The sequence below is a fragment of the Wyeomyia smithii genome, chromosome 1 (assembly GCF_029784165.1).
Source record: "Wyeomyia smithii strain HCP4-BCI-WySm-NY-G18 chromosome 1, ASM2978416v1, whole genome shotgun sequence".
Lineage (NCBI taxonomy): Eukaryota > Metazoa > Arthropoda > Insecta > Diptera > Culicidae > Wyeomyia > Wyeomyia smithii.
Window position 1 is genome coordinate 127,255,430 of NC_073694.1, and position 21,943 is coordinate 127,277,372.

Sequence of the window (21,943 nt, forward strand, 5' to 3'; positions counted from 1 at the left end):
GTCGAGGGAGACATCGATGAGCACTCTTTGGAACACAGCCCGAAGAATGTGGAATCGCGTAGCGGTCAACGAAAGCGAGGAGTCTTCAAGCCGGTGGATATTTGATTTTGCCAGGAAAGTTTGTCCGGACTCTGTTCCTGCGCAAAACTTTGTTCGCGATACGTCTCCGGGTCACGACGCGATAGAATCACCTTTTACGATGGCAGAATTGTCAGTTGCCCTCCTTTCCTGTAACAATAACGCGCCTGGGTTAGATAGAATCAAATTCAACTTGTTGAAGAATCTACCCGGCAATGCCAAGAGGCGCTTGTTGAACTTGTTCAATAAGTTCCTGGAGCAAAACATTGTACCGCAGGATTGGAGGCAAGTGAAGGTGATCGCCATCCAAAAACCAGGGAAACCAGCTTCTGATCACAACTCTTATAGGCCGATTGCAATGCTATCCTGTATCCGGAAATTGATGGAAAAAATGATACTCCGTCGTTAAGACCACTGGGTCGAATCAAATGGTCTACTATCAGATACTCAATTTGGCTTCCGCCGTGCCAAAGGGACGAATGATTGTCTTGCGCTGCTTTCAACAGATATTCAGCTGGCGTATGCTCGCAAAGAACAAATGGCGTCTGCGTTCTTGGACATTAAGGGGGCTTTTGATTCCGTTTCTATTGACATTCTTTCGGGTAAACTTCACCGACAAAGATTTTCTCCAATTTTGAACATTTTTTTGCACAATTTGCTGTCCGAAAAGCACATGCATTTTACGCACGGCGATTTGGCAACTTTTCGCATTAGCTACATGGGTCTTCCCCAGGGCTCATGTTTAAGCCCCCGTCTTTACAACTTTTATGTAAATGACATCGACGAATGTCTGGCAAATTCATGCACGATAAGACAACTTGCAGACGACAGTGTAATCTCTGTTACAGGAGCCAAAGCTGCCGATTTGCAAGGACCATTGCAAGATACCTTGGACAATTTGTCTGCTTGGGCTTTACAGCTAGGTATCGAATTCTCTCCGGAGAAGACTGAGATAGTAGTTTTTTCTAGGAAGCATGAACCTGCTCAGCTTCAAACACAATTAATGGGTAAAACGATTTCTCAGGTTTTGGTACACAAATATCTTGGTGTCTGGTTCGACTCTAAAGGCACCTGGGGTTGTCACGTTAGGTATCTGATGAAAAAATGTCAACAAAGAGTGAATTTTCTTCGTACAATAACCGGACAATGGTGGGGAGCCCACCCAGGAGACCTTATAAGGCTTTACCAAACAACGATATTGTCTGTCATTGAGTACGGGTGTTTCTGCTTCCGCTCCGCAGCAAACACACATTTGATCAAACTGGAGCGAATACAATATCGTTGTTTGCGTATCGCCTTGGGTTGCATGCAGTCGACCCATACGATGAGTTTGGAGGTCTTAGCTGGAGTACTACCATTGAAAAACCGCTTCTGGAGCCTGTCTTCTCGCATTCTTATCAAATGTGAGGTCTTGAACCGTCCTGTGATTGAAAATTTTGAAAGGTTAATCGAACTTAATTCTCAAACCCGTTTTATGACATTGTATTTCAATCACATGTCCCATAATATTAACCCTTCTTCGAATATTCCAAATCGTGTCGACTTATCAAATACTTCTGATTCAACTGTGTTTTTCGATACATCCATGATAGAAGAAACTCGTGGAATCCCGGATCATTTACGCGTGCAGCAGATCCCCAAATTTTTTTCCAATAAATATCGAAACATCAACTGCGACAATATGTTCTACACTGACGGATCACTTCTTGATGGGTCCACTGGCTTCGGTATTTTCAATAACAATTTAACCGTCTCCCATAAGCTTGATAATCCTGCTTCTGTTTACGTCGCAGAATTGGCTGCAATTCAGTACACCCTAGGGATTATCGAAAAAATGCCCACGGACCATTATTTCATCTTTACGGACAGTCTCAGTTCCATTGAGGCTCTCCGATCGATGAAAGATGTTAAGCACTCTCCGTATTTCCTGGGGAAAATACGGGAACATCTGAGTGCTTTATCCGAAAAATCGCATCAGATTACCTTAGCGTGGGTCCCTTCTCACTGCTCGATACCGGGCAATGAGAAAGTGGACTCTTTGGCTAAGGTGGGCGCAACAAACGGTGGAATTTATGAAAGACCAATTGCCTTTAATGAATTTTTCTCATTTGTACGTCAGAATACGATCATCAGTTGGCAAAATGCTTGGACCAGAGGGGAACTGGGAAGGTGGTTACATTCCATAATCCCCAAGGTGTCGACGAACCCGTGGTTCAAGGGGTTGGATGTAGGTCGGGATTTCATTTGCGTGATGTCCCGGCTTATGTCCAATCACTATAGATTTGACGCGCATCTCCGTCGTGTTGGGCTCGGGGAAAGTGGTATCTGTGCCTGTGGTGAAGGTTATCACGACATAGAGCACGTTGTTTGGTCATGCCCTGTCCACCGTGACGCCAGGTCTAAATTAGTAGCTTCCCTTGAGGCCGGAGGTAGACGGCCAGCTGTACCTGTTCGTGATGTCTTGGCGAGCCGTGACCTATCCTACATGTCCCTTATATACGTTTTCCTGAAATCCATCCACGCCCCAGTTTAGTCCTATCCCCTTCCGCCTACATCCAACCAAACGACAAGAACACGTTAAGACCCCGGATCCGGAAACAGCAATCAGACCCGCACGATACTCTCAAGGCCCGATGGAAACAACCCAATATGCCAGTCCGTAATATCTTGGCCCAGCAGCGGAGCAAATTTAATATGCTGCTTACCTATGGCAATGAAAACCATCAAACAGCAAACCTGTACTTTTATTGCAAAATATTCTAGCTTTAAGTTAGATTTAGTTTCAGCTCGTAGTCGGCAGCGAGGATAAAAAATTTGCTTTTAGTTATTAAGATACTTTAGAAAGTAAGCTACCAGATATAATTGGCGCCGTTAAACATTGAATTGTATTTGTGCCGTGTCAAATAAACGATAGATGAAAAAAAAAAAAAAAGAAGCGAAAAACTTTGCAAACAGCTCACATGACTCGGATTCCGATGCTGATTCATCATTGCACAATGGTCCAGAAACCGAATTTAGGGGAAAATTTGGATCTAGAGCTCTATTTTAGATCTATTTTTGTATTCAATTTTAAAAAAATTCATAACTTTTGAGCCAGTTGATCGATTTTCGATCATTTTGGGTCAAATTAAAGGTAATTACGTCTAGTTATAAAAAAAGACCAAAAAATAAATCTGGGTGCTTTTATATGCATAATGTATAAAATTATTGAAATTTTCGTCTTGTTTTTAAATTGAATTTACTCAAATTTAAAAAATAACTCGTTTCTAAAAGTTCCTCCATTTATAGAGTCAAGTATGCCCTTCAAAATGAGACTAAGAGATATTTTTTATGTTTGCCCCAAAATGAATGACATACAAATGAAAAACGCATTATTTTTGATGAAAAATTTGAATAACTTTGAGTGAAATCGAGATATTTACGATGTCAGCATTGTAAATTGTTTCTCTTAAAAAGCTCTAAAAGTCGTTAAAAGACAGTTTTGAGATGAAGCTTGGAATAAAATAGTTAGAGCGTAAAATATGTTTTTTCAATATAAATCGGTTGTTTTCAAAGATAGTAAAAAACATTTTTTTACAAAGTTACTTAAAATTAATGGAGCTATAACATTGTAGAACAAATTTTTCTTCTATCTACAAAGATAAAAAAGTTAGGTACTTGATTGCAGCGAAAATGTTGGTCACCCTAATTTTTGATATTTTTTCAATGAGCGCTTTATCATATACAACTTTGTAGAAGAAAGTTTTACTCTAAAATGTTGCTATAGAGCTCTAGACCCAAATTTCCCCCTAAATTCGGTTTCTGGACCATTGTGCATTTTCGAAACGTACATTCACAGGTACGGAAGAACATTTCCTTTTGGTGTTAACGAAGTTCCAAAAGTTTCGCGGATTTCTTCGAAGGTCGGTCTGCACGCGTAGCACATATGACCTGTACAGTGTGCGATTCAAATGACGATACTCATCACTATGACGTTTAAAGTCAGACTTCGTAAGCGCAGTTTTCAATCGGCGATATTTGCGCTGAGAGCTATTCTTTAGCCGTTTCAATTCACGTAACCGAAGAGTTCCCCAAGCGGGTGAATTAGGACGCTTCACAATGCGGCGTTATATTGTGTTTCGACGTGCTTGACCACAACTGATGGTATTAGCCGAAGACCGCAACTTTCTGGAAAGTAATATTCGCGCGATAAGTTGAAGTTTGAGTACGAAGAACCACAAGTACTCTAGCGCCGCATAGTGGAGTAATTCAGTACTAAATTGTTTACCATGTAAAGGACTCTAGCATCCTGAACAAGTTTGCTGAGCACCGCAACTTTCTAGCAGGTCGGAATCGTGAGATTAGTTAAGTTCAAAATACGACATATTGTGTGCCCACTAGCGCCACATAGCGGTAAAATTTCACACTGAATTGGCCACCATACAGCAGCTTTTGACCATCTGAACGAGTTTGCTGAAAACCGCAACTTTCTAGGTTGTCAAAAACACGAGATATCCGCCTATTCCAGGTGATGCTAAACTTTTCGGGAGGTGTTGCTATTTTTAAACTGGGTGTTGCAATACTCAGTAAAGCGATTCCAAACTTATGACGGGTATTGTATATATATTAATCATAGTTTTGATTTTTAAACTAACTATAATAATTCGATTTTTGTTCTGAAGTGTTCGAAGTTTGAATCAAAACGGTATATCCATTTCAAACTTCTTCCCCAGGTGCGGAGAGAAGCTCTAATGAATTATTTAAAAAAAAATTATACATGCAAACAATATTGAGGAGAGCTAGACATGAGAATTGATCCTGCGTGCTGACCTTACTGAGCTCTGTTTCCAATCGCCGTATTAAGGGCTAAACATAATGGATACGTTTGCGTTGCGTTGACGTTAATTTGACAGAAAATGTATGGGCTAACTGTCAAATTGCCGCAAACGCAGCAGCAACGTATCCATTGTGTTTAGGGCTTGACTGCGAAGCTTCTCTCCGCCCCTTGAGAAGATGTTTGAAATATACACTAAAGTCGCTTTTTACGCGGGGGATACGTGCCGCGTAAAAAAACGCGTAAATTCCGGAATCCGCGTAAAAAAGGCGTAAATTCCGGAATTCGCTTAAAAAAACCGCGTAAATTCCGGAATCCGCGTGAAAAAAACAGCGTTAATTCTGCATTCATAGTGAAGGGAAACCAAAATCCGCGCAAAATAAACCGCGTAAATTCCGGAATCCGCGTAAAAAAAGCCGCGTAAAAACTAACTTAGTGTATATTGCGGTAATCTGTAGCGTCTCAGCAAAAGTCAAACCTCTTCCGGTTTGTCGTTTATACGTTCACATTCCGAAATCTCAGACCATGAGAAAAATTGCTCATAATTCAAAGTGACCAGACGTCCCTCGTTTCGCGGAACAGTCCCGCGTTTGAACAAATTGTCCCGCTTAGAAAGCATCATTCTACTCATTATAGTGTCTCTTTACGTCTAACCGCAAAAAAGGTGTGTATGGTACGGTAACCAGCAGTATTCGGCAGTTTCGAATGTTTTTATTGTACAGTAAGGTTTTTTACGTGGTTGCTTTGTTCAAAAACTCAAGAAAGGTACAAGATAGCGACTTCGTTCTAATCATGCTTTCCGTTTTAGGACAAAGATTTCAAAAATAAATCACAGTTTTTGGTTTAAATACTGAAAATTTGTAGTATTGCATTTGGGTCTTTAGACTGACCACCACCATATTTAATCAAAGTTCGAACGTTTTGGGACGGTTTTCTACGCTTAATTTTTTAACTCAATTTAGTCTTTTTTTACGCGGTTCCATACAAATTTGGAACGTATCCCAGCGTAAAGTAACCTGACTGTGTTTACTATACTTTAAATTTCAAATACAATATTGATGCGCTTGAAATGGAGCACCAACATTACAATGTTACTATTAATTCAGATAAATGATACGTTACATGTTGATAACCTTGAATTGTGCATAATTAATAACAATCGCAACGTAACAGTTACATTACCAGAAGGATATTTCGTTACATTACAAGTAAAGCATTTTTGTTACATTGCATGTACGTTAAATACTGTTACATAACGATGTTACCATTTTTTAGTAACAGTTATATTGTAAAAAGATAACTTTGTAACGTAACAATGTTACTTCTGTGTTACAGAACAGCAACATTGTGTTACATTCAATGCTGACCGGGCTGAGTTCATAATTGATTTTCTGTTAGGTAACAAATGAAAATGTTTAGATAACGAAATCCATTGAGCACCATTGGAGTTATGGCCTGGTTTTCCTTTTTTCCATCTAGAGAAAAGTTGTTTTCGATGATAAAAAAAATCGCTTTTCTTTATTGTTGATTGTATTGCATTGTTTATTGTTGAAAAACTCACTTATTATCACTAATCCTGAAGCAGAAATTCAAACTTAACATCTGAAAACTTTTCTTTCGTCAAGCCGAGTAAAGCATCAGTCAGAACTTAACATAAACTTTAAAGTGAAAATAAAGTACAACATAGACTTCAAAAGTTCCGTTGGATAAATTCATCAGCATCTTCGACGGTATCGACCAACTTACAATAAACTCTGAACACACACTGAAATTACATAATCAATAGCCCAAGCTTATCTGTGATAGTTATAATTATTGCTTGCTATGTCTACTCGGTTTACTTTTTTGTGTAAACAATATCAATATCATCCTTATAGTTGAACATCAGTCTTCATGAATTAATTTACAATTTGGTGATACGGGGACTATCTCCACATTTTCCTCAAGTGTTTGAAAAACTTCCAATGCAGAAAAACAACCCTCACTATACCAAACGTTCGGACACCAATTTTTTTTTTGGGAGTCAGCTCTAACCTATGAACCTAATATCAGGAAGTAGTTGAATATTTTTCTTCTTGAATTTGAAAATAGCGTTGGACGCCCGTTGTCATTTTCTGAACATAGTTCTCTTTCTAGAAATATTGGCATTATTTAACCATTTTACTCATTTTTACACAGCTTGACAGAGAGCAGAAATCGTGGAATTGATTTCAAAACAACGTTTCAATATTACGTCCAAGACTTCTTATTTGTTTCAGTAACCTTTCCAAAAAATGTAAGTCGCCATGTACTATTTAAAAATTTGCGCCGGACATGAATATTTGGATTGTCGACGTCATCTTGATATCGGAAATATACATATTGCAGAGCATATATTCGTTTTTCACAAAATTCTGAAACCGGAAGTCGCCATATTGAATTTAAAAAATGTCATTGGATTTTTATTTCTGGTTTTTAAAGGTCATCCTGGTTCCGGAAAGGCCATTGTTTGGAGGTTTGTAAACATTTTCTGCAGTTGTATACAGCTTCCCAGAAAGACTGGCTTCCAAAAGTCGCCATCTTTGTTTTAGAAAAATATCGGACATCATATTCCGGTCCCTAGACATCAACATCTGGCCATGACCGACCGAGGGCCCAAAAGTTATCGTACCTTTTCAACAAGTTCCCATAGAGCACTAAAAGACCTGATTTTCTTATAAATTAAGACCGCCCGCATTCTGTGCCGAACATGCATCAGTATCGGATGTGTTTGGTGATCGCTCCGATAGAATATAAAACAAAAGACGCGCGAGCAAGTGTTGGCATTGTTTGCCTGGTCGAGTGAAGGTTCAAGGTCGCCCGCCTTTTTGCAACTGTTTCGCATCGTGGCTGTTTGCTGATGCGTAAGCCGATTTGGCTGCTAAGTGATTTGTGCTACAGCAGTGGACGAGAATCTCAACACAAAGGAGGAAAAAGAAGAAGCCAACAGTTGACAGCGAGTTGTGTCGCTGTGCTGAGTGATCACACACCCGGCTCGCTGCTGGTGGCTGTTTGGAGCTGCTGTATTGGTGCTGCTGGCTGTAACGGCTGCAGCTTCGACCGTTCGGACAACCAACCCTGCTGAAAGGAGAAGTAAAGAGGTACGTGTTCTGTCGGCGCTAGTGCGCTAGATTTAGCGCGATGGATGTAGATCTCTCGCCTCCCGTGCCACCATCCCCGGACCCCTCCGACCCTGTCCCTCCTGCCAACCCTTCCTCTGTTAATTCTCCAGTCCCCCCCTCGCCCCAGGCTTTACCCGGACGGATCTCAGGGCAGCTCTACTGTTTTCTTTCGGCCAAAAGCAGGACCGAAATCGAAACCGTTAAACATCCTGCAGATTTCGAAAGACCTGACGGAGGGGTACAAGGCCGTGACCGAAATCTCCAAGGTCAGACCCAACAAGCTCCGTGTCGTGGTCAGCGACCTGGAACAGGCCAACGCTATTGCTCGCTCCGAGCTTTTCACACGCGAGTATCGCGTTTATATACCCGCACGAGACGTGGAGATCGACGGTGTCATAACCGATTCGAGTCTGTTGGTCGAGTGTATCTTGGCAAGCGGTTTTGGCTGCTTCAAAAATGCTTTGTGTCACGACGTGAAAGTAAAGATCATAGATTGCAAGCAATTGCGGTCTGTGTCTCTTGTCAACGGCACAAAAATGTACACTCCGTCAGACTCGTTTCGTGTTACGTTGGCCGGATCTGCTCTCTCTAGCCACGTCTCGATCGATCGGGTTCGTCTGCCTGTGCGATTGTATGTACCCCGTGTTATGAATTGCACCAATTGCAAGCAGCTAGGCCACACAGCCGCCTACTGCTGCAATAAGGCACGATGTAGCAAGTGTGGAGAAACTCATGCGGACGATTCTTGCAGCGTAAATGCTGAAAAATGTATTCACTGCGGGGAAAATCAGCATGAGCTCTCCACATGCCCGGTGTACATGCAGCGCAGAGATAAAATCAAGCGGTCACTTAAGGAGCGTTCAAAGCGATCTTACGCTGAGATGCTGAAGAAGACCGTGACCACTTCTACCATAACATCGAACCCCTTTGATCTGTTGTCCTCTGATGAAACCGATTCTGACGATTCACCAGCGGGAACAACTAATGCCAATCCTGGGGCGTCTAGAAAGAGGAAAAATATTTCCTCTCCTAAACTTCCCCGAAAAGGTCCTAAGATTTCCCAAAGTGAAATGAAAGTTACAAACAAACCAAACAGTGCTGCGGAAAAACCGAAGCAAACTCCTCCTGGGCTTGCAAATTTAAAGTCCCAGAAGGAGTTCCCAGCACTGCCAGGAACATCTAAAACCCCAGTTGTTCCTTTTGCACTCCCAGTTGATGAAACAAACTCTGGATTAGTGAAATTTTCTGACATTGTGGACTGGATTTTTGAAACTTTCAATGTACCCGATCCAATTAAAATTTTTCTTACAGCATTTCTCCCAACAGTTAGATCATTTTTGAAGCAGTTGACTGCCCAATGGCCCCTCCTTGCAGCGATTGTATCCTTCGATGCCTAATTCAACTGCGTATATGAAGGATTCTATCTCTGTCTTACAGTGGAATTGTAGAAGTATTTTACCAAAAATTGATTCGTTTAAAGTTTGATAAATAAAAACAAATGCGATGCATTTTCCCTTTGTGAAACTTGGCTTACTTCAAAAATTGATCTCAACTTCCATGATTTTAATATTATTCGCCTTGATCGAGACACCCCATATGGAGGAGTACTTTTAGGGATAAAAAGTGCTATTCTTTCTATCGTATTAACCTCCCCTCGATTCCAGGCATCGGAGTTGTCGCATGTCAAATGACAATACAAGGTAAAGGGCTTTGTATTGCCTCAATATATATTCCTCCCAGAGCACAGGTTGGGCAACGGTTGCTCTTTGATTTAATAGAACTTCTTCCCTCGCCACGTTTGATTTTGGGAGACTTCAACTCTCATGGTGTGGCTTGGGGTACCCTCTACAATGATAACCGCTCCTCTTTAATCTATAACCTTTGCGATGACTTCGACATGACTATTTTGAACAACGGTGAAATGACACGTATCCCGAAACCTCGAGCGCGCCCAAGCGCTTCGGATTTATCCTTATGTTCGACGTCGCTACGGTTGGATTGCACATGGAAGGTAATCCTCGATCCTCACGGTAGCGACCATCTGCCTATTCTTATTTCAATTACTAACGGTTCAACTCGCATGCGACCAATTGACATTCCGTATGACCTCACACGGATGGTCGATTGGAAGTTATACGAGGAAATGATTTCAAAAGCGGTCGAGTCGATTCAACATCACCCACCACTTGAAGAATACAACCTCCTCGCGGGCTTAATCCTCGACGCCGCGTTGCAAGCCCAAACGAAGAAATATCCCGGCGTAACGATCAAAGAGCGGCCTCCAACTCCGTGGTGGGACAAAGAGTGCTCCGATGTCTACACGCAAAGATCCGACGCGTTTTTGGCCTTCCACCTTCCACCCGACGACTATATACGGTATTCGGAGCTTAATACCAAGCTTAAAAGCCTGGCTAAAGCAAAGAAACGCGGATATTGGCGTCGGTTCGTGAACGAGACGTCGAGGGAGACATCGATGAGCACTCTTTGGAACACAGCCCGAAGAATGCGGAATCGCGTAGCGGTCAACGAAAACGAGGAGTCTTCAGGCCGGTGGATATTTGATTTTGCCAGGAAAGTATGTCCGGACTCTGTTCCTGCGCAAAACTTTGTTCGCGATACGTCTCCGGGTCACGACGCGATAGAATCACCTTTTACGATGGCAGAATTGTCAGTTGCCCTCCTTTCCTGTAACAATAACGCGCCTGGGTTAGATAGAATCAAATTCAACTTGTTGAAGAATCTACCCGGCAATGCCAAGAGGCGCTTGTTGAACTTGTTCAATAAGTTCCTGGAGCAAAACATTGTACCGCAGGATTGGAGGCAAGTGAAGGTGATCGCCATCCAAAAACCAGGGAAACCAGCTTCTGATCACAACTCTTATAGGCCGATTGCAATGCTATCCTGTATCCGGAAATTGATGGAAAAAATGATACTCCGTCGTTAAGACCACTGGGTCGAATCAAATGGTCTACTATCAGATACTCAATTTGGCTTCCGCCGTGCCAAAGGGACGAATGATTGTCTTGCGCTGCTTTCAACAGATATTCAGCTGGCGTATGCTCGCAAAGAACAAATGGCGTCTGCGTTCTTGGACATTAAGGGGGCTTTTGATTCCGTTTCTATTGACATTCTTTCGGGTAAACTTCACCGACAAAGATTTTCTCCAATTTTGAACAATTTTTTGCACAATTTGCTGTCCGAAAAGCACATGCATTTTACGCACGGCGATTTGGCAACTTTTCGCATTAGCTACATGGGTCTTCCCCAGGGCTCATGTTTAAGCCCCCGTCTTTACAACTTTTATGTAAATGACATCGACGAATGTCTGGCAAATTCATGCACGATAAGACAACTTGCAGACGACAGTGTAATCTCTGTTACAGGAGCCAAAGCTGCCGATTTGCAAGGACCATTGCAAGATACCTTGGACAATTTGTCTGCTTGGGCTTTACAGCTAGGTATCGAATTCTCTCCGGAGAAGACTGAGATAGTAGTTTTTTCTAGGAAGCATGAACCTGCTCAGCTTCAAACACAATTAATGGGTAAAACGATTTCTCAGGTTTTGGTACACAAATATCTTGGTGTCTGGTTCGACTCTAAAGGCACCTGGGGTTGTCACGTTAGGTATCTGATGAAAAAATGTCAACAAAGAGTGAATTTTCTTCGTACAATAACCGGACAATGGTGGGGAGCCCACCCAGGAGACCTTATAAGGCTTTACCAAACAACGATATTGTCTGTCATTGAGTACGGGTGTTTCTGCTTCCGCTCCGCAGCAAACACACATTTGATCAAACTGGAGCGAATACAATATCGTTGTTTGCGTATCGCCTTGGGTTGCATGCAGTCGACCCATACGATGAGTTTGGAGGTCTTAGCTGGAGTACTACCATTGAAAAACCGCTTCTGGAGCCTGTCTTCTCGCATTCTTATCAAATGTGAGGTCTTGAACCGTCCTGTGATTGAAAATTTTGAAAGGTTAATCGAACTTAATTCTCAAACCCGTTTTATGACATTGTATTTCAATCACATGTCCCATAATATTAACCCTTCTTCGAATATTCCAAATCGTGTTGACTTATCAAATACTTCTGATTCAACTGTGTTTTTCGATACATCCATGATAGAAGAATCTCGTGGAATCCCGGATCATTTACGCGTGCAGCAGATCCCCAAATTTTTTTCCAATAAATATCGAAACATCAACTGCGACAATATGTTCTACACTGACGGATCACTTCTTGATGGGTCCACTGGCTTCGGTATTTTCAATAACAATTTAACCGTCTCCCATAAGCTTGATAATCCTGCTTCTGTTTACGTCGCAGAATTGGCTACAATTCAGTACACCCTAGGGATTATCGAAAAAATGCCCACGGACCATTATTTCATCTTTACGGACAGCCTCAGTTCCATTGAGGCTCTCCGATCGATGAAAGATGTTAAGCACTCTCCGTATTTCCTGGGGAAAATACGGGAACATCTGAGTGCTTTATCCGAAAAATCGCATCAGATTACCTTAGCGTGGGTCCCTTCTCACTGCTCGATACCGGGCAATGAGAAAGCGGACTCTTTGGCTAAGGTGGGCGCAACAAACGGTGGAATTTATGAAAGACCAATTGCCTTTAATGAATTTTTCTCATTTGTACGTCAGAATACGATCATCAGTTGGCAAAATGCTTGGACCAGAGGGGAACTGGGAAGGTGGTTACATTCCATAATCCCCAAGGTGTCGACGAACCCGTGGTTCAAGGGGTTGGATGTAGGTCAGGATTTCATTTGCGTGATGTCCCGGCTTATGTCCAATCACTATAGATTTGACGCGCATCTCCGTCGTGTTGGGCTCGGGGAAAGTGGTATCTGTGCCTGTGGTGAAGGTTATCACGACATAGAGCACGTTGTTTGGTCATGCCCTGTACACCGTAACGCCAGGTCTAAATTAATAGCTTCCCTGCAGGCCGGAGGTAGGCAGTCGGCTGTTCCTGTTCGTGATGTCTTGGCAAGCCGTGACCTATCCTACATGTCCCTTATATACGTTTTCCTGAAATCCATCCACGCCCCAGTTTAGTCCTACCCCCTTCAGCCTGCATCCAGCCTAACGACAAGAACACGTTAAGACCCCGGATCCGGAAACAGCAATCAGACCCGCACGATACTCTCAAGGCCCGAGGGAGACAACCCAATATACCAGTCCGTAATATCTTGGCCCAGCAGCGGAACATGTGCTTACCTATGGCAATGAAAACCATCATACAGTAAACCAGTGCTTTTAATGCAAAATATTCTAGCTTTAAGTTAGATTTAGTTTCAGCTCGTAGTCGGCAGCGAGGATAAAAAATTTGCTTTTAGTTATTAAGATACTTTAGAAAGTAAGCTACCAGATATAATTGGCGCCGTTAAACATTAAATTGTATTTGTGCCGTGTCAAATAAATTATAGATGAACAAAAAAAAAAGACCGCCCGCAACCAGAAGTTCGAATTTCACCTAACGAACGAAATTAGAAGTTCACATAAGGTTCGGACTTGGTTCCGCGGAACTTCCTTGCTGAACAACAAGACACATTACTCACAAACCGAACTTCATTCTAAATAAAGTACCGTCTACACCGGAAAGAAACTTAAAAGTTCATGAGAAGCTGCTTGTTCCCCTTTATTGGTACCTTAAAGTTCACATAAAGTTCACATGTGAACTTCAAAACCCCCGAAAATTAAAGTTCGGTTAACATTTTATCCGTACTTCTAATCAGCACGAATGTTCAGTAGACGCTGCTTACTACTCTTCATTGGAACCTTAAAGTTCACATAAAGTTCACACGTGAACTTCAAAAACCCTTAGAACTCAAGTTCGGTTAGCATTTTATCCGTACTTTTAATCCGCACGAAGGTTCAGGAGAAGCTGCTTGCTCCTCTTCATTAGAACCTTGAGGTTCACACAAAGTTTACTCGTGAACCTTAAAGCCGCCGGAAATTAAAGTTCGGTTAGCATTTTATCCGTACCTTTAATCAGCACGGAAGTTCAGGAGAAGTCTTTATCGTACTTCATTTCCACTTCAAAGTTCATATTAAGTTCTGACTCGTGCTTTACTCTATTTTGGCGAAAGTGAAGTTAGCTTCAAGATTAGTGATAAAAAATGAGTTTTTCGAAAACGTTCAAAAATGTGGTCTATTTTATTATCATCGGAATTTTCTCTATATTAATGGCAAAAAGAAAACAAAGCTATGATTCCAATAGGTAATATTAGGGTGCTTAAAGGTTTCTCTATCTAAACACTTTCTTTTGTTACCTTACAGGAAATCAATTATGAATTCAGATACCCATGAATGTGCAGGTCAAAAGAAAAAATGATGTAAGCTGTGAATTCCCGTTAGACATTTGCTGTGCGTGATGCTTTCATCCCTGAGCAATTTGCCCAAATCTTGGGTGTTTTTATGTAGGCCACAGCATGATGTTGCCGGTTTTGGAGGTCCAAATCCATTTCTCGGACCCCACCGAGACCTCCCTGTGTTTCAAGACGTTGGTCGTTTCGACTGCGGCACACAGCATATCTATTGACCGAAAAAGTTTGATTTTGAACATTTATCACATTTTGTATATACTGCTTACCAGAATAAAATTTCAGTAAACGTTTGGAAGGAAAATATTGCGTACACAACGTTTTTCAATTACATTACCAACGAACTGCAGCAAAATCAAAACGAACTAGAGAACTGTCAGACTTAAGTTCACATTGCGTTCCGCGCGTACTTCTTCTGAACTTGAAAGTTCAGAAAAAGTTTCGCGTCAGCCTTTTCTGAACTTCCTAGTTCGCATGAGGTTCCGCCTGTACTTTATCTGAACTTTCAAGCTGGAAGAGAGACCCGGTATGTTCCTAGCTATGAACGTGTAGGTAATGAAGAGAAATCAGCACATCGAGTAAAATCGATGCTGATCTCATATAGCGGGAACGGAGCAGTGGTATGAATCTAGGCTTCAAAGAGGGAGGACTCGAGTTCGAAGCTTGTGTAGTAAGTTGCAAAAAAAATATGAAATTTAATAATAAATGAAGCCAGACATTATTCTTCTGATCTAAATTTCTTCAGTAAATGATTATCATGGGATTGATGGAGCAACACGAATGATGAGTGAGGGAATTGGAAAATTGCAAATTGATTTTTATTTTAAGTATATTGAAGTTTTCTTTTAGAGCTGAATAGCGCTCTGTTCAGCGACCTAACCGAACTTAATGTGAACTTTCTAGTTCGGTTTAGATGCTGCTTTGCATGCTACTCGAAGTTTATTCAACAAATGCGAACTTGAAAGTACGGTTAGTTACTGAAAAATTGAGCTGAATAGAAATCTATTCATGATCGTTAGATTGGCTGATTAGTCTATAAATTCTAATTTTATCCGAACTTCTGGTTACTTGGGCGCCTCCCTTTTTGATAGTTGCTCCTCCCTCTTTTCGACATCATGTTACGGTCCCTGGACATCAAACTCTGGATATGACCGACTGAGGGCATGAAAGTTATCGTACTCTTTCAAAAAGTTTCCATAATGTATTGAAAGACCTGACTTTTTTATAAATTAAGATTCTCTCCCTCTTTGTAGCCGCCCCTTTCTCTATTCGACATCATGTTCCGGTCTCTGGAAATCAATTTCCGGCCTCCAGACATGACCAAATGCCTAAAAACTATCGTATTCATTTAGAAAGTTCCCAAAACGCATGAAAAAACTTGATTTTCTGATCAATTTAGACTCCCTCCAGCTTTGGGGGTTGCTTCCTCCTCTTCCCAATATTCCTATGAACACTTCCTTTGTACAAAGAACACGTATGGCAAGTTTGGTTGAAATCGGTACAGTCATTCGAGAGTTATGCTGGAACATACATACATGCATACAAAACTTGTTTTTTTAAATAAATAGCTGGATTTTAGAAGCTCGTATCTTGTTTGATCGTTGCTCTTAAACAAATTTTTATTCGGTAATAGTTGAGCTTCAGCAACTTTTCCAAACATATTTTTTATCCAAAACGCTAAATTGGACTCTCCGTTATCAAATTATGCAAGAAATATGTCAAAAAATCGTTCCAAAAACGGATCAAAGCAGGTTGGATGTTTTGAAACACTTCTCTAGAAACATTTACACGAAAGTCGATTTCCGGCTGCAAACAGACGTCACTACGCTTAAAAAAGGCCAATATTTGGAAATATAAGATCGATTTTCATATGACGACGTCATTCCGATTCCGAAAATACGCATATTGCCAAGTATATAATTCAATTATTAATTTCCGCAGATTTCCAGAAACCGGAAATCGGCAACCCAAGTTTCAAAGTATCGTCAGACACCGATAACCGGTTCTTAAGAGTCATTTTTGCTCCGAAAATACCAACATTGGGGGGTTCGTGAGCGTTTTCACAGTTTTAAATGGCTTCCCAGAAACCGGAAGTTGCCATCTTGGATTGAAAATTGCATCGTACATCAAGTTTCGGTCTCTGGCCATCAACTTCCGGCCTCCAAATATGACCCAGAATCCGAAAATCATCAAATTTCAATGAAAAGTTTCCGTTATGTATGAATATTTATTACTTTTGGCCCCCTCCTTCTTTAAGGGTGACCCCTCCCCCTATCCAATATTTCTATAACAACTTCCTTTGTACAAAGAACACGTATGCCAAGTTTGGTTGAAATCGGTTCAGGCCTTCGAGAGTTATGCTGGAACATACATACATACATGCATACATACAAAACTTCCCTTTTATATAAATAGATGTTTCCTCGCATACTTAACCAATAAAGACTAGTCACAGGTTGGATGTCTCATTCTCACCCCCACTGGCACAATTCTACCCCGGCTGACGGTACGTAAACCTCAAGGTTTCAACGTAATGTATGTGAACTTCAGTGCTCCAACGGAAAGGAGCAAGTAGCTTCTCTTGAACTTTCGTGCTGATTATAAGTACGGATCAAATGCTAACCAAACTTTAATTTCAGGGGTTTCGAAGTTCACGTGTAATTTGGTGAACGTTATGTCTGTGGTTAAGGTTTCAATGAAGAAGAGCAAGCAGCTTCTCATGAACTTTCTAGCTGCTTTCAAGTATTCAAGTAGAGTAAGTAGGTACTTATTTAGAATGAAGTTCGGTTTGTAAGTAATGCGTCCTGTTGTACAGTAATGAAGTTCCGCGGACCTAAATCTGAACCTGAAGTTCGTTCGTCGCAGAAATTACACCTTGATGCATTCTTTTTCTAAAAATAGAAGTGTTCGTCTAAATCTATTTTAACAAATAATAAGTTCGAAAAAGAAAGGCTAGGTCTCACCGCTAGGAGAATTAATTCGTGTTTTTGTAAAGGAATTATACTATTACGTCCGTTAAATATTTGTAGTTATAATATAATTCCGCATTAATGTATTTACGAAAACTACAAAACGGGAACATTAGTCTGAATCAATGTAAACGCTCGATATATTTAACATACCACACCAAAAATGCACATTACAGTGATTTCAAATTATTTAAAATCATTTTCCCCAACATCATTGGCGATTCACTTAGGTCTTACTTCACTGTTGAAGCGATCTAAAAATGTCTTATCGCTTAACTGATAAAAAGTTTTGTTTTACAAACAAATGGAACCGCGCGCGTTGAATATCAGTCTTTTGTTTTCTTTTATACTCACTCATTTCGATATGAATTACACTTCATATACACGCTATATCGAACGACTAACGTGAGGTTTAACATGTGCATAATTTGTGCTGTTCTTACTGGGAGTGATTTTAATAGAGTATTTTGTTTATTCAACTCCATACATACACACATTCTCTAGTTTCACAGATGACATCATTACTTTGGGTCGACGGCAGCAATATATCTGTGCGCAATTTGAAGTAAACATTTGAAACACGTTCGGTCATCATTCATCGAAGGCGCTCTAACAAATTTGAATTTTTGTATGTGTCTGTTTTCAACATGTGAAGTCATCACCGAATGCGCGATGATTCAATGATCTCTCACTATATTCCACGGTGCTAACGGTCTTGAAAACATACAAGACTTAGTATGTAGTGAAAATAAACGTGTGTGATCATATTAATAATTTCAAAGGATGATCTACATCATACGTATTCAATGAAGAATTAAATTTTTTATCTAGTTAACATTGATGTTGTGATAACTATAGCGTTAACAATGGCTGTGTTATTGTCCTACCATCGTCTCATTGAGAAAGATTCCAAATATATCAATAATTGCTGGAAGTGTAAGACACATTTGTTATTATTGAGTGAAACACCCGTTTGAACTTTTCTTCTCTTTTACAGCGTCAATTTTAGTAATACTATTCGTGTCCATATCGTCAAGTGTAGCTATAACGTTCAGCCTGCAATCCTTAAAGAAAAGTTTTCGTAACAACTGCTTCATGGGTGCAAAGCCCAGTTTTATCCACAGTTCTGGACTAATTACTGCAAACAACAACATTACTTGCCATTCTAACAGTGTATATTCAGTTGGAGAAACATGTATGTATGTAAAAAGTAATTCAACCATGGATCTAAAATATAAATATATCTCTGACGAAAAATACAATCACAGTTATCAGCTTAACAGTGTACTGTTCAATTGCAATTGGGTTGTTTAGCTATTCATGGATTTCAGATTTTTATATATCAGCTAAAAGAGTGTAATTTTCTGAGCAAAACGTGATTTATTAAAATTTAATATCATTGTCCTTCGATTTTTGAATGAAGAATAAAAATCGCTCCAAAATCGCTACAATGACAGTTGGCAAACTGGACAGTGGGCAACCTGTCATTGTAGCGATTTAAAGTGATTTTTTAAACTTCATTTAAAAATCGAAGGACAATGATAATTTATTTTATATCACGTTTTGCTCAGAAAATTACACTCTTTTAGCTGATATATAAAAATCAGAAATCCGTGAATAGCTAAACAACCCAATTCACAAAAATTAAAGCATAAATCAACACAGTGATGCATCCGTTCAAGTATTAATTAATGTACTAAGTATACCATAAAAATGGGTGAATTAGTTCTCTAAAAGTTTAATATTCATTTTGGATTAAACCTGCGATACAATCTTGTACGTCACAAGCTAGTTGAGCCAAATCACGCCAAGTGATCTATGGTCGCAATTCGACCAGTTTTGATTTAAATAAAACTTTGCACACGTATTTGGTTTAACGAACTGAAGATTTTTCAAAAATTTTTTTAGGTTCGAGTCATTTTTTTGAGGACGAGCCATCGCAAATAATCTGTCTATGTGTGAGTTACAACAATTGCAATTGTTATAAATCTTTAAAGATGTTGAATATCTTCAACATTTGAAAAATTACCTCATGAAACAGCGTCGAAATGTATCACTGATAGCATAAATTGTGCCACTATAGATTAGATTACAATTCAGAACTGAAAACTTACTAATCAATCGTTCTAGATTGAACTCTTCAAATTCACTCGTTTTCCCAAAGATAATTGAACTGATTTCAAAAATCAATCAAATAAAACAATGAAAGGTTTAGTTATCCCGCCTAGATTCTTAACCTAGAACAGAATTTTATTTTTGTCCTATGCAAAATTTGAGCTCAATTCATGTTAGGAAGTGGAGCCTCGGAGCGGTTAAAGTTTTACATTTTGACCAATTAAAAATATGTAATTTTCGAAATCGAAATGCATGAAACACCGGTTCGACTTTCTGTCGCCTTAAAGTTTTTCGAATGGAGTCCATGAAGCATATGAAAGTCCATGAAGCGTTTTCTCAAAAAGAATTTAATATGATAATATGACACCAGATGTCGACGTTTCATGTCTGTCTAAAATATTTAGCAAAATTCGATTTCCTGTGCATTTGTTCATCGATAAAAAGTGAAACTTTGAGCGCACTGTAAAAAATCACACTGTAAAAAATCGACACGTTACTGCCAAATAGATTCCACTTACTTCTGTGCTAATAGATGAAACATTTCATATCTACGTGAAATACACTTGCGTTTCAGTTCACAGCACAAAATCAAGTGTCTTACACTTCGGTTTGCCATGTCATGCATACCAAAATCAATAATTTTACACTAAGGTTTCAATGCTTGCACGCGTCAAACGCCAAAACACGTTGAAATAGCGTTGATTCCAATAAAAATGGATATGTGTCGACATAATAATATGATTAGGTTTGTTTGTTTGTTGTCATATGTAACGAGCATTAGGGATAAGTGTGCAATTTATTTTCAGTGTAGGCTCTTTCCTTTATTGAGCTCAAATTTTGCATTGGGAGTTTTTTCGAGAATGTGGAACTTTTGTGCCCAACTGGTAAAAAAAAATCTAAAAGTGAATTTTTATTGGCACACACAATCAAAAAATCACAAGAATTGTGTGCAAAGCCACGACCGCAACGTGACGTAGAACTAACTAAGGTTGTTGTGTTCTCGTCTAGATTTTATCCTAGCCGACACCGGGAGATTTTATGAAGTGAAAAGTAAAGCCGTTGGCGCCGGTCCGTTAATCAACGCACAGTGGGGCGACTTCATGCAAAGGCTGGCCAAGCAAAAAAAGTATCGATGAATTTGTCGCATTTAACTTGGTATTTACATAATTTTGGGGCGCTGAACACGAATATGGCATTTATTTTTTCTGGGCCACGAAATCCAATTTTTAATGTTTTTTGGCACTTTTCTTGTTTACGTTTTTTTTTATAGAATTGTAGAATCTTTGACCACAAGTAGTGCCACTGGGCGTACTCCCATTGAAAAAAAAATCCGTTATTTATGGACGACTTTTCGAATTAAAAATTTTTGCCTAAATATATATATTTTTTAATAAAATTAAAACAACATAAGTAATACAAACTTATTACAAATTGGAAAAATCATCATTATCATCATCTTTCGCTGTGATTGCTGAAATCTCCTGTTGAATTGTTTCCAGAGAATTTGAAATTCATTATACTTATCAGCAGGAAAAATTTCTTTCGCTGCTATTTTCATTTCTTCTCGTGATTTTCGATGTTTCATTGATTCATATAAAGGGTGATTTTTTTGATATTTGGTTTTTCGTGTATTCAGATTTGACAGTTCACGCGGGAATTCTGACAGCTGTCAAAGTCTAATGTACTTAGTTTGGTTTGCCATTTCACCATGAACAGACTTACGCCTGAACAATTTTATTTTATTTATTTATTTTATTACCAAAATTCGTCCTCTGTGAAAAATGTTTTTCGCGCATACGGCCATTTTATGGTCGTCATAATCGATTTACTGAGCAAGCTATTCAAGCTATTGTGACGAAATTCCAAACCAGTTTTACTCTGTTGGATATAAACCCACCATCACGTATACATAGAGTGCGTACAGAAGAAAATATTGCTGCCGTATCAGCCAGTGTAGTGGATGACCTGAAATGTCAATTCGACGCCGTTCGCAGCAATTGGGCTTGTGTTATTCGACTACATGGAAGATTTTACGAAAGGATCTTGGTGTAAAGCTTACAAAATACAGCTCGTACAAGAATTGAAGCCGAACGACTTGCCGCAGCGTCGAATTTTTGGTGAATGGGCCTTAGAACAACTTGCCAAATATCCACTTTTTTACTGAAAAATTGTGTTCAGTGAGGAAGCTCATTTCTGGTTAAATGGGTATGTTAATAAGCAAAATTTCCGCATTTGGATCGAAGTGCAACCAGAGGCAATACAAGAATCGCCAATGCGCCCAGAAAAATGCACGGTTTGGTGCGGTTTACACGCCGGAGGCATCATTGGTCCGTACTTCTTCAAAGATGATCAAAATCGCAACGTTACGGTCAATGGCGCTCGCTGTCGGGCGATGATTTCTGACTTTTTTTTGCCGGAATGGAAGAGCTGGGTGTTGTTGACATGTGGTTTCAGCAAGACGGAGCAACGTGCCACACATCGCGCGAATCAAT

The 21,943-nt window shown here is 39.9% G+C and overlaps 1 protein-coding gene across 3 annotated transcripts in view; it reads left to right on the forward strand.

The window, feature by feature from the left end:
• The window catches only part of LOC129728721 (uncharacterized), a 106,409-nt gene that overhangs the window by 49,770 nt on the left and 34,696 nt on the right, over positions 1-21,943 (forward strand). Inside the window, exons 1-2 of one of the 3 annotated variants that reach the window (XM_055687179.1) lie at positions 17,866-18,272; positions 18,334-18,546. The exons of 1 other annotated variant lie outside the window; for it this stretch is intronic. In XM_055687179.1, the coding sequence (XP_055543154.1) occupies positions 18,203-18,272; positions 18,334-18,546 (283 nt within the window). In that variant the 5' untranslated portion in view covers positions 17,866-18,202. Of the gene's footprint in view, positions 1-17,865; positions 18,273-18,333; positions 18,547-21,943 lie in introns of those variants that run through there. One more of the 3 variants, XM_055687183.1, reaches the window with a different exon arrangement.